The 12189-nt window shown below is 38.8% G+C and overlaps 1 protein-coding gene across 6 annotated transcripts in view; it reads right to left on the reverse strand.

Annotated features, from left to right (window-relative positions):
• PUS10 (pseudouridine synthase 10) overlaps positions 1 to 12189 on the reverse strand; it is a 35926-nt gene that overhangs the window by 23490 nt on the left and 247 nt on the right. For 3 of the 6 annotated variants that reach the window (XR_008234711.1, XM_052784012.1, XM_052784009.1), the window contains exons 2-5: positions 10618 to 10754; positions 8202 to 8468; positions 6465 to 6551; positions 107 to 141 (exon numbers count right to left, since the gene is read on the reverse strand). Coding sequence is in view for 5 of the 6 variants with exons in the window: in XM_052784012.1 (XP_052639972.1) it covers positions 107 to 141; positions 6465 to 6551; positions 8202 to 8468; positions 10618 to 10754 (526 nt within the window). In the remaining variant the exon portion in view is untranslated. The other 3 variants (XM_052784011.1, XM_052784010.1, XM_052784013.1) reach the window with 3 other exon arrangements.

Genomic DNA, 12189 nt, shown 5'->3' on the forward strand with positions numbered 1-12189 from the left:
CATTTCTACTACACTGGAAAAAAGTTATAGTAAGAGTATCTCTCCCTAAATCTGGAGAACTCTCTAATAGAGGTGGGTATGAGGGTTGCCAAAAGAAATTACTCACCCCATTTCCTGTTTTACCAGCAGCCAAGCAGCACACTATAGGTCACCAGCCATGCCCAGGTAGAAGAGAGGGAAAAAAAAAAAAAGGCAAGTGAAATTAAGGCTCAAAACTCCCAACAATTTGAGACACTGTTAGCAGAAGGAAAAATGTTTTAAAAACTCAGGACAGAAAGGAAGCATTAGGATTTTAATTTAGCTTTTGCTTTAGAAGTAGAAAGATAGAATTGGTATTTGTTTTTATTTGTAAGACATCACTTTGTAATTCACCTCAAATCCTATCTGGCTTTAAAAAAAGATTGGACTGCATTAAACACACGTTGAAACTGGCTATTAATGCCATAACTAGAAAAAGACTCTGACAGCCTAAGTCAAGTGCAACTAGCAGTTATCTACAGAGAAATGAAAAAAAAAAGTGTCTAAATGCATGGTATATGAAAACTGATTCAACACATAAATTAAAAAAAAAAAGCAAATTCAGTTACCATCCATTATAAAAAACATGACATATAAGACATACTTGGTCTTATGGTAATCGCGACCCCTTTCCCTGAGGACTGCCCCTTATTTAAAGCACACCACTTAGTTTAGGAGACATGGACTGAATGTGAGAAAGCTGAGGACCAGAAGGAATAATTCTAGAAATCAGAGGGAGCTTTTAGTACCAATGCTCAAGTTCACTAACAGTTATCACACAGCATACACGGGAATGGCTGGAAGATGTGATCTGAGAACCATGGGCAGATTCAACCTTGAATTCTCCTTTTTCATTTCCCAATTGTCCCCCTGTTGCTCTGTGCAGATTCTCTGTGAATACCACCTTCTGCAGCTCCTGATACACTTCTGTACATATGTGACCACAGGATAATTCAGGGACCTCAGGAGGTCTCTATCCAACCTTGTCCTTATAGCAGGATCTGCTATGAAATCAGACAAGGTTGCTCAGGGCTCTATCCAATGAGTTCTTGACATGTCCAGTAATGGAGACTGCACCACCTCTTTGGACAACCTGCTCTAATGCTTGATTGTCCTCAATCTGTGCAGTGTAAATACTTCCTCAAACTCTACTCCTCTCCTCTAGCAGCCTTATATATGTAAAGAAACATAATGTAGCACGCCCCTTAGATGTGACACTGCCCAGGAAAGACCTATCACTTAGGTGTCCCAGCCAACAAATGGAAATCAGCAGTAGAAGAATTAACAATGCTTATAACAAAGGTCAAAAGCAGAATTAAAATTACCAGTGGTATGAAAGGACAATAGAAAAATACAAAAGTAAGCACAAAGGAGCAACAGCCATCAGATCAGTGCAACACAGACTTGAACAAATTTTAAAACTATCAAGAAATTGAAGACTTCCAAACAACATTGCTTATGCACAAAGCTTCCAAAAGCATCTCTTTCCCAAACTCTGCTCTAGGGAGCCAAATATTTTAGAGGTGCGTCTCTTTGCAGTCTCACTCACTTTTCTTTGTACTGACATATTGATTCTACAAAATGATCTATTACTTCAGTGTAGTAATTGTTCAGCACTTTAGTCTTTAAATTTTGCCTCTGTGTGGGCCAAGAGCGACTGGCATTCTCTACACCACAATGAAGACATACCTTACTAAAATGAAGTGCGCTGCTGTTAACCAGAATTTTAACTGTGACCCCAAATGGCCTTTCTATTAGGTCTTTAATTAAGTGGAAAAAAAAGTGATGTTGGACACAGTTATTCAGACAACCGTACAATGTTTCCATTTCAAAGAATGCCTATCAGTGCAAAAGCAACTAATAAGAAAAAAACTCCCCTCAAAAATTCCTACAACTAAGCAACAACAACAGCATTTTCAGTTCTTCCTCTACTAACAACAACAATGAAACACATTAAGACTGGCAGGATACCACTTAACTGGTATCCTTAATAGAACCTGTAATGTCAATACACAGTCTGGACACCTAGTCTCACCATCCTCACTGAAGATGAATTGCAAAAAATCGAGTTGTTTGGCTTGAAGCAACTACAATGAAAATATCAGAATTAGTCGTTTTCAATCTGTGGACTACAGACTACTAGTAAATTGTCAGAGAAAGGTGACTCCATACGCTTGTCATACAACCATATACACATATACAATGTCCAAAAGAGTTGGTATCTCAAAATCAGTGAACTCCACTGATTCAAATTCTTCACAATTTTAAATCCCTTCCCTGTCTTTCACTCTTCATATATGGTGCTTTAAGAATAACCTCCCCCCAAACCCTGTCGAAAGAATTACTGTCTATTGCCAAGGAAATAATTCTAACGAAGAGGTTTGAAAACATGTATCAAACTTAAAAGGAGCAGAGCCAAGATCACATCACCTTTTCATTGATATCAAAAGGAACCACATCATAGATCTCTTTTACATGCTAATAGAGGAACTCAATCAAAAAAAAGTCTATTATCCTTCCTTTGGTACATCTAAAAGAATGAGGGAATCCTAAAAACAATGCTAGAAATATTGAGGGGAGAGGACACAAACTTTGTTAGATACATGATATACAAAACTGCATGCTACTGAACAAAATAAATATAGTATTGATGGAATACTGTTTACTCAAATTCACTGTGATTCATTATCCTGCATAAGTAGACAGTATGAGTAAGACTGCTTCACAAAACACCATGAAGTATATTGTAATCTTTTTTGCATAATAACCCAGATAAAATCATAAAGAAAAAGTTTCCAATTTAAATTCCTTGAACATAATTCTGAACTAGAGAATATGACAACCATAGAACTGGGTCTAGAAATGTGCATTTGACAAATGCCAATTTAAAAAATTTCACATGCCTTGATTTAAAGCACATGTAGGTTTGGTACGCAGTCAGGTGGCTAATCTCACTCCTTTCCCCTGTTTTATAGGGGTACGATTACAAAATAGAGAAAACTGCATGTGAGTAGCTATGCTAAAATGAGACCCCGGGTCAAATTTCATCTTCTCTCTCCTGACTTCAAAACTGAAAGAGAATTAAAGAAATTACTTTTCCCCTTCAATTAAGAGGAAACAATAGAGTAGGGTACTGTGAGCACAGAAGCCAAAAGATCCCAAATTCCAAATCACATTCAACCACCAAGCCAGCCAAACCCCTCTACTCCTACGCCTTCATTCCCCTGCTCCGCTCTCTCCCAGCTGTATGTGAAGCAGGGGATCAGATCCCTCTACTTCATAATTACTTTATGTTTGTGAAGTGGTTTGAAAATGAAAAATGCTCATTACAGAGCTCAAGCCTGCAGGGCAATGCTTAACAGCAAATATATTTCTGAAATACACTGGCTCAGGCACTATATTGATTACAAGCTGCAGGATATTATTCTAATGCTATCTGAGGGATCACAGTGGCAACAGTTGAAATACCATGTGCAATCCCAGCTACACCATTAGAAAAGGGCTTCAAGATGGGGAATTCCGTGATGAGGTATACACAGTCCTACAGGGAGTAATGACTATAGATGCTATTTGCATCAATGTCCTTGTAGCAAGTACCAGGATGATGGATCACAACTGAGACTACAGACATAGCTAACAGTCACCCTTTTGAAGGGCATGACTCACTTCATATTCTAATGTAGTTGTCTGACATAAACTTGGGACTCTTGTATTTATGATTTATTTTAATCAAATATCCTACTTGTGCGAAGAGGTGATAGCTTCTTTGCATTACAGATACAAATACTATGCAAATGTAAATTTTATGTCCCACTCTTCTTCAGCTCCTATCATACGTTTTAGAGTTGGCAGGATGACAACTGTCATAATTAAATTAGTTGAAGGTAATATTAAAAGGCAGTTTCTGATTTTTTGTTAAAAGAAGTCAGAAAATCCGTGTGTCATACAAAAGGTCAATGGGAGGGAGGCTGTCTTTGGGGTGTCCTTTTATGATAAAATTACATATGTTCTTGTACAGTGCAGTTCAAAGGATTAAAAGCAGAATTTAACAAAAGACCTCTTTTCAACACAAAGCATTTTGAGATATTTGAGATATTCTGACTTTATATTACTTGCTGCTTTTCTGTAACTGTAAAACTGGAACTGTTTTTTACCAATTTTCTGAAGTGATAAAGGGATAGGTGGCAAATAAACCCCCATGATTTTAAAGAGGTTCCTTCTCCACCATCACCCATTTTCACCACTTCAGTTAGAGCACAGCTACACAAACAGCTGGTTTAGCATTTGGCAAGACTGAAGGGATGGAATAGAAGGGACAGCAGGAACTTCCTAATGCAGACCTGCTCCCAGACGAACCGAAACTGTTTCCAAGGAGAACAAATCTGGTTTTGGCGCTTCCTACTTACTCATCTCACTCCACCTATACATTTCTGGACCCACACCACAACTTGTATTCCCTTGGTTGTACCAAGCACTGTAGTATTGTTTGTTTGCTTGAACATAACGACAAGATGCCTTGAATGAAGCAGATGGACAGGTTAAAAATTACATCTCATCCTTTTTATCACACTAATAATTTACTGCACTTAGAAGACAAAGCAAGAGGAACTCTCTAAAGCAAACTATTATTTTTTGCTTCCAGTTACAGCCAAGGCTGCCTCAAAAGCAGACAGACACACTTGCCCTGCTTGTTCAGATTAGTGCAAGAACGTCACTGAGCTAGAACTGCAATGCAACAACACCCTCTACCGAGGCATTCTGGCAAAGACCCACAAGGAGGGTGAGGAAGAACAGCAGCATCAAATTCTTCTTTCCTCGCCTCCATTGTTATATAGCTATGCTATGGAAAAAAAAAAAAAAAAGAGGTTATTTTTAAGCTAGATAAACTATAGCTGTCAAGGTAAAGATGCATAATGGAAATGTATTAAGAACTTGATTAAGAACCTGGTAACTTGGGAATTGCAGGTGGGACTCTAGCCGAAAGATTCTGTGCATCACTGTTTTTTGCTCATTGAGGCTATAATGGATAGAGTAAGGGAGGTCTCAGTAATGACTAGCAAAGGTAGACTGAAAATGGAAAAGACCTGATCAATAGTACCCTAAAAATAAAAAGGCTCTTCTTTTTTTAAACACCTAAGCTTACACCGGGCATAAAGTTGGAGTAAGTCTGACCTACATTTGGAGTTTTACAGAGCATCATGGGCACACAAGCATGCATCCATATACTCACCTAGCCTGAAAGTGGTTTTTTGACATATCTCATGTTTTGGATGACCATAAAATCAAATGGGAATAAGGGCAGTTCATGCAGCCAGAAAGCACAAAGCAATTTGTTCTGGTATTATTTTACCAGATACAGTGGCAGCTGAGGCAAACACACCAACTATGCTCAATTTCAGATGGGAAGTAGAGAATCTTATGTTCAAGAAGTCTTAAAAGTAGAATATGTTAGCACAATGCAGCTATTACACTGGCATTTGCCTGAGATGCCAGAACTAACAGGACAAAATCAACACTAAAAGTGTAGTAGATTATTTAACAATCAAACTGTGTGGGATGAGAACAGACCTAACCACAGGTTTATATATGAATCCAAGACCACCTCCACTTCTTTCTGCCATGTTCACTGAAGCTTCTACTACATCTTACCACAGCAGGCAGCTATCGTAAAGATTTACACGTTGCCCTTCAGAATAGTATTTTTGCATTGCTTTATGTCAGAAAGCAGGGGAACGCCGTAAAACATCTCACAACTAAGCAAAAATTGTTGCTTTACTGATCAAGTTATACTACACTTAGTATTCTCCCTCAATTAAAAAAAAAAAATTACCAGGGTTATACACTCCTCCATATTATCATTATCCTCTGTAATTAAATGTCTGAAATGTAAACAATTTAAGTTTGATTAAAATTGCCATCAAAATCAGTACTTTTACAACTGCTATAAACCGTAGTTTTACAAATCTAGACTTTCAACAATGCCCAAGACAGGTGACTATTAAAATGCGTATTTTCACATCATTTAAAATTCTGAACAGTTAAAGAGTTCATCTTCAAATTCCTTCATTTGTATTCTGCACTACCAATTATCATTTATTTCAGGGAAGGCACCAGCTGTGCAGTTCCTTCTCTGAGAAGATCCACAAAGCAGAGCTGGCATCTGTACCAAAGGGAACAATACACCAAGGGTTTAAAGAAACTCCTTTTAGATTTTCAGATGTAAAGTAACTCCTGGGCTAACTGAAAACTGAAGTGACTCAGACACTTTATTAATTAAAATAATACTCACCAAAAAGGAAGGGGAGAGCAGACTTCACTTCTAGCATGTGTTTGTGTTTTTTTAAAACAATAGCAATTAAAAATCAAACCACCTCCAGCTTGTACATTCCACAGTTACTTTCTTTAATATGCATTTAAGTTATGAAGAAATATCTGTAAACACTTACCTCCCTAACAGACAGCTGTGGGGGTAGCGACATAGAAAATACAAAACTAGTGAACTGGTAGTCAGCGGAATTAACCTTTTGGCACACCTGTAAGAGAAAGATTTTTAATGTTAAACCACAGCAATGGAACTGAGTTGATAATCTTTTGGCATATTCTTTATTCTAGCATAATTACTGTAAATCCATGTTAATACACATTCAGATAGATGCCAAACATACAAACCAGAGTAATCCCTAACTTCTTTTTGAAATACAAGCTTTTTTGTTCTGTGAAAAACAAAAGTTACGAATAAACTGTACACTTATTGCTATGAAACAACCAAACCCACTGTTTTAAGGCTAAGACCAATTGCATATCTTAGCGCAATGAATTACACCACAGTGACCAAAGGCTAGAACAGCTGACTCAGAATGTCTTTCTTCCTGGCAGTGATACAATTCTATGACAATAAAAATGTTTAAGATCCCTGGATAAGATAGGAACAAACAGGTATCCACAGTATTAATTCATACTCACTCTTCATTGTAAAAAATCATGTTTATCACTGGAAATAAAGTAAAAACCCAAACACACATCAAACATTTTAAAGTAGCCTGGCAAGAGCTGATAGCCAGATGTCCCTACTGGAAGTAAGCTTAAACACACATGGAGAAGTCATCCAAAAGGGCAGTGATTTTAGTGAGCGTTAAAGACAAATTCTGAGCTTTCAAGGTGAAATCGACATCGCAGATAAGGCAATTTCCTCATAAAATAATCAGGTTTTGTGGTGCCTTAACAAATGCTGTCAGATTTTCCATTGCTACTCAAAAGACTAACTCCTAAACAAGTCTTAGAAGTGGATTCAGTAAAAGTATATATACTCTGCCAATGGAAACAAAAAAGAAACACCATGCACTGCAACAACAGAAACTATATACTACGCTTTCTGTTTAGTCCCATTTTTAGATATATTCATACTATTAAACCAAATTTTTTTCTATTAAAACTCTATTAAACATCTCAAATGCAAGTGGGATTTTTCTAGCCAATATTTCAGTTTGTCACATAAGCAATTTTATTCCTCAGAGATGATGTTTGCAACAGTCATTATGCCCATATTCTCTCCTAACTCGTATTTTCTCCATTATCTACAATCTGTTGTATCACCAAATCATTTTCTTCCTCTGTGGCTTTCTAAATGGTAGTACATTGTAAAGACAGACTCATGCTATATTAGGAACATGTAGTTAAGCTGAAGAGCACAGCAGTTGATGTCTCCTCATTTTCCCTTCACACAAAAAAAGTGAAGAGAGGTCACCATTTAGAGTGAGGTTTTCCTTGTAATCTAAACAGCTGAACCTCAGGTTATCTCCTAAACTCATGTAACCATGTATCTGTTAAGTCCTTTTCTTAGGAAAATGTGCTCCTGGCAGTCATTCCATTGCACCTGCATTGCTATTTTTTTAAAAAGCTACACTATGACAAGGCCTGGGTAAAATACGGTCACACCGACAAGTTTTCTTTCCCAGCTGCACAGGAGGTACACAAACACTGTCCGTGAGCAGTACGAAGCTGAATGGCGCCACCTACATTTCAAATATTCAAAATAGGTAAATGTTTCCATTTGTTTTCCAGTGTCTTTCTCTCAATTGTTTAACTGCACGGTGTTTTTAATTGCCAGCTCTATACTGTAGGTCCCAACACACACAAGCTCCAGAAAAAGTACACAGAAAGACTAAGAACAGGTATTTATTTACCTTTTTAACAAAGTCAACCTCGCAGAACTCCTGAAGAACTCCCAAACACACATTGCAAACCTTCACAGCCAAGTTCTCCACTGCAGTATTTTCATTGTTAACCGAAGGAATCTGCTGGAGTCCTCCATTGTGGTTCACATCATCAGGCCCTTCTTCTGTGTGTTCAAGTCTGATTCTCTTACAAGGTGGATCAACTACGTCAAAACAAACTGTATCTTCTTTTTCTTGATTTTTTTTCAAAAATTCTTTTAAATCCTTCATCAAATCCTAACACAAGCAGAGGAATTATACTGTTGTTGGTTTTTTTCTCTTTTCTACAATGCCGTAACAAGCACTTACAAACACAATTCTAAAAGGTAGTACTAACCATTCCAGTTTAGCCGTAGTGTATGTAATTAATAACTTGGAATTTATACCAAAAGACATCTACACAATTAAAAAGCTCTAAGCTGTATTTCTCTCAAAACATTATCCAGGGAAATTGAATTTTGCTGAACAGACTTGTTTATCATCCAAGAAGAGTGAAAACATTTTACAGATCTGACTTGCAGAAATGCATTTATCTTTGGTCCTATCACTATTCAATGAAAATAGATGTTTATTGCCTTTTTGTTTGTCATTATGTTAGCATTTAATCCCTCCAACTCCATTAGCCCAGATGACTAGGAAGACAGTTGGCTAGTATAGTATGAGAAGAAAATGAAAGCAGATACAGGTGAGGGTGAAATTAAATATACAGAGGAAGAACTTCATATAAAGAGAGAAGCCTACAAAAATTAAAGGATGTGCTGGTAAGGAGAGAGAAGAATTACCTGCATGTCTCTGAATTTTAGGAAGGATGAGAGATAGAGGCAAGACATAGTTCCAAAAGAAAAATTTATTAAAAGGTCTTCAGTAACAAAGACAGCAGTTACTGTGTTGTTGCAACTCAGAGGAAAACTACGTAGAGATGCAGAAGAATAAAAAATGGCATACAGAACGAACACTTCTCAAATGATTGATGGAAAATGGAAAAGGATAAAGAAGAAAGATGTTAAAAATGAATTCTGCAGTCTAAACTTAAATGAAGGTGAAAAAATCAAAGCAGACACCAGAAGATGCAAGCATAAAGACAAGGGATCAGACCAGGTAAACAGAGATGTTTATTTGGCCTACACAATGAGAGCAGTCTCAAAGAACCAATATGGAGGAGGAGCAAATAGCCAAAACCAAGTTGAGGAGTATCAAACAGAAGAACAAAGGCAGGAATGATTGTGCACAGCTAGGAAAAATTTGAGGAACACTCAATTTCAGCACTAAGGTCAGCTAAAAAGGATGCCTAATAACACTGTGTTTGACTGATTGAAAAAGGAAGATTTATCCTTAACCTGTGCTCCGCAATTCTTCAGTTACGTCCCCCTACCAATTCTACTGAAAGAAGAAGGAAGTATGAGGCAAAAAAGTTTGGAGCATAGATGGTTCCTCCTCTGCATCAGCTGCACTGCCCACAGGCCCTTCACTACTTATTACATTAAAGGAAAAACAACAGAGGGAATAGTCATAGCTGCTGTGCTTCAAAAGTGATAGAGCCATGCTGTGCAGAAGCTAACATGCCCTGTTTTCTGGTGTTTTCAGGGAATACATAACAACTTTCACAGTCAAACTTAACATTTAACCCACAACAATTGTTATTCTACGATTCTTGTAATTTTTCAAAATTGCAGTGTAGCAGCAGTAATTTTTCATAACTCATTTTGCAAAGCATTTTTGTCCTGGTTTCAGCTGGGATAGAGTTAATTTTCTTCCTAGCAGCTGGTATAGTGCTATGTTTTGGGTTCAGTATGAGAAGAATGTTGATAACACACTGATGTTTTCAGTTGTTGCTCAGTAGTGTTTAGACTAAGTCAAGGATTTTTCAGCTTCTTATGCCCAGCCAGCAAGAAGGCTGGAGGGGCACAAGAAGTCTGGAGGGGACACAGCCAGGGCAGCCGACCCAAACAAGCCAAAGGGATATTCCATACCATGTGACATCATGCTCAGTATATAAACTGGGGGGAGCTGGCTGGGGGACACTGTGGCTTGGTGACTGGCTGGGTATCGGTCAGCGGGTGGTGAGCAATTGTATTATGCATCACTTGCTTTGTATATTCTATTATTATTACTATCATTTTCCCTTCCTTTTCTGTCCTATTAAACTGCCTTTATCTCAAACCATGAGGTTTACTTTTTTTTTTTCAATTCTCTCCCCCATCCCACTGCGGGATGGGGAGTGAGCGAGCAGCTGTGTGGTGCTTAGTTGCTGGCTGGGGTTAAAACACGACAGTTTTCCTCTCAAGCAAAGAGCCCAAGAATGCAGCAACCTTATCCTCCAGGGTAGTGGCAAAGAACACTGCATTCATATGTTCACACATTCTAATTAGGAATACAAAGAACAAACCTTGTACGGATGCCTATAAAGTGTCTGTGATCCCACACAGCAGAACCTCAAAATACACCGCGGGCAAGTACCAGTGTTCAGTAACAGCTGAACAATTGGTCTGTCCTTTTCTGTTAGTGAAGACATGCTGGATAATTCTAAAATTTAAAAAAGAAAAGAAAAAAGCTTAGAATAAACACAATTCAGCAATAAAAGGACTCACTTAACTGTACCATATCTAGAATAACTGGATTTTTTTTTTTGTCTTCTAGAGAAAGTTGAGGATACATGTTTGTCTTAAATCAAAGGCACAACAGAACTGGAAGACAAACGCAAAAAGACCACTGACTCAGGGAAAAGCTTCTGTACTTCCTAGAAAAACCTGAAGTCAAGAGTTCTGACAAAGGTATGCTGAGCTTCTGCCCAGCTTTATCTTCAATAAAGGGTATTACGTGACACGTTATTCTTTACTGAATGGAGAAGGAGGGTGGAGCTAAGACATATTAAACCAAATGTAAAATGGAAATTCCTTCTAAAATTGCAGCAACTAAAGAATCAATGTGTTAAAATCACAGGAAAAAAAAAGCTCCAAACAACAGATGCCATTCCCTTTTGTCATACAAAGCCCTAAAGGGAAAGGAAGCCTTTCCTCTCCATCAGCCCCTTCAACTTTTTAAGATTTCTTACTTCCCATCCCAGATATAGGACTCCCATTTTTGTGAGAGATCTCAAAATGCTTTTTTTCCTAAAAGATTATGGCTATTTTGGTTTCCCATCATTCTCTCTGCCCAGAACTTTAGAAAAGACTAATTTCTTTGGCTGAAATTTAATAACGGTATAGAACTCTCAGCATTTTTAGAAAAATATGGCAAAAGAGAGATTACCAGTGAGGTGCTCACCCTTACTGGCTGTCTAGAAAAGTTTAGGAGGCACGTAAGAATAACCACAGTTGTTCAGACCAAAGGTTCAATCAGTCTACTGTCACCCAAAGCGGGGATAAACAGATGCCCCAGGAAAACATATGTGTGTGCAGGGCCTCTGTACCTCTGCCAAGTGCTCTCTGCCCCGTTATTTCTGGTTTGGGGGATTCCTTTGACCTACTGCAGTTTGCCTGTTGGTAAACCTTAACAGATTTTTCCTCCAATCCTTCTCCAGCGTCTCTTTGAAATTCTTTCGCCTCTACATCCTTTGGCAAGGAATTCCACAATACCTACTGACAGACAGACCACCTGATCCTGTTTTGGGCTTAGCTCCCGCAGGGCAGCATTTGATGTCCCCCGACTTTTTGTATTGCGAGAGGCGGTGTAGAGGCAGGATGTATTCGCGTTCTCCACGCCAGCCACGATCTGTGCACCGGTCCCCACGGAGCCGCTTCCCCCGCCGACACGCGGGACGTAAAGGCACACGCCACACCGCAGCCCCCGCCCGCCCGCGATGGCGACGAGGCCAGCCCTGAGCGGCGCAACGGGAAGCTCAAGCACCCCCGCTCCCGGCCCGACACCTCAGGTCTCGGGGAGAGGAGGGAGCCCCGTAACCCACCCCCACACGCGAGCGTGCGCCCCCCGGCCGTTAGAGCCGTTACAGCTCCACTCC

This window comes from Harpia harpyja, chromosome 4, assembly GCF_026419915.1.
Source record: "Harpia harpyja isolate bHarHar1 chromosome 4, bHarHar1 primary haplotype, whole genome shotgun sequence".
NCBI lineage: Eukaryota > Metazoa > Chordata > Aves > Accipitriformes > Accipitridae > Harpia > Harpia harpyja.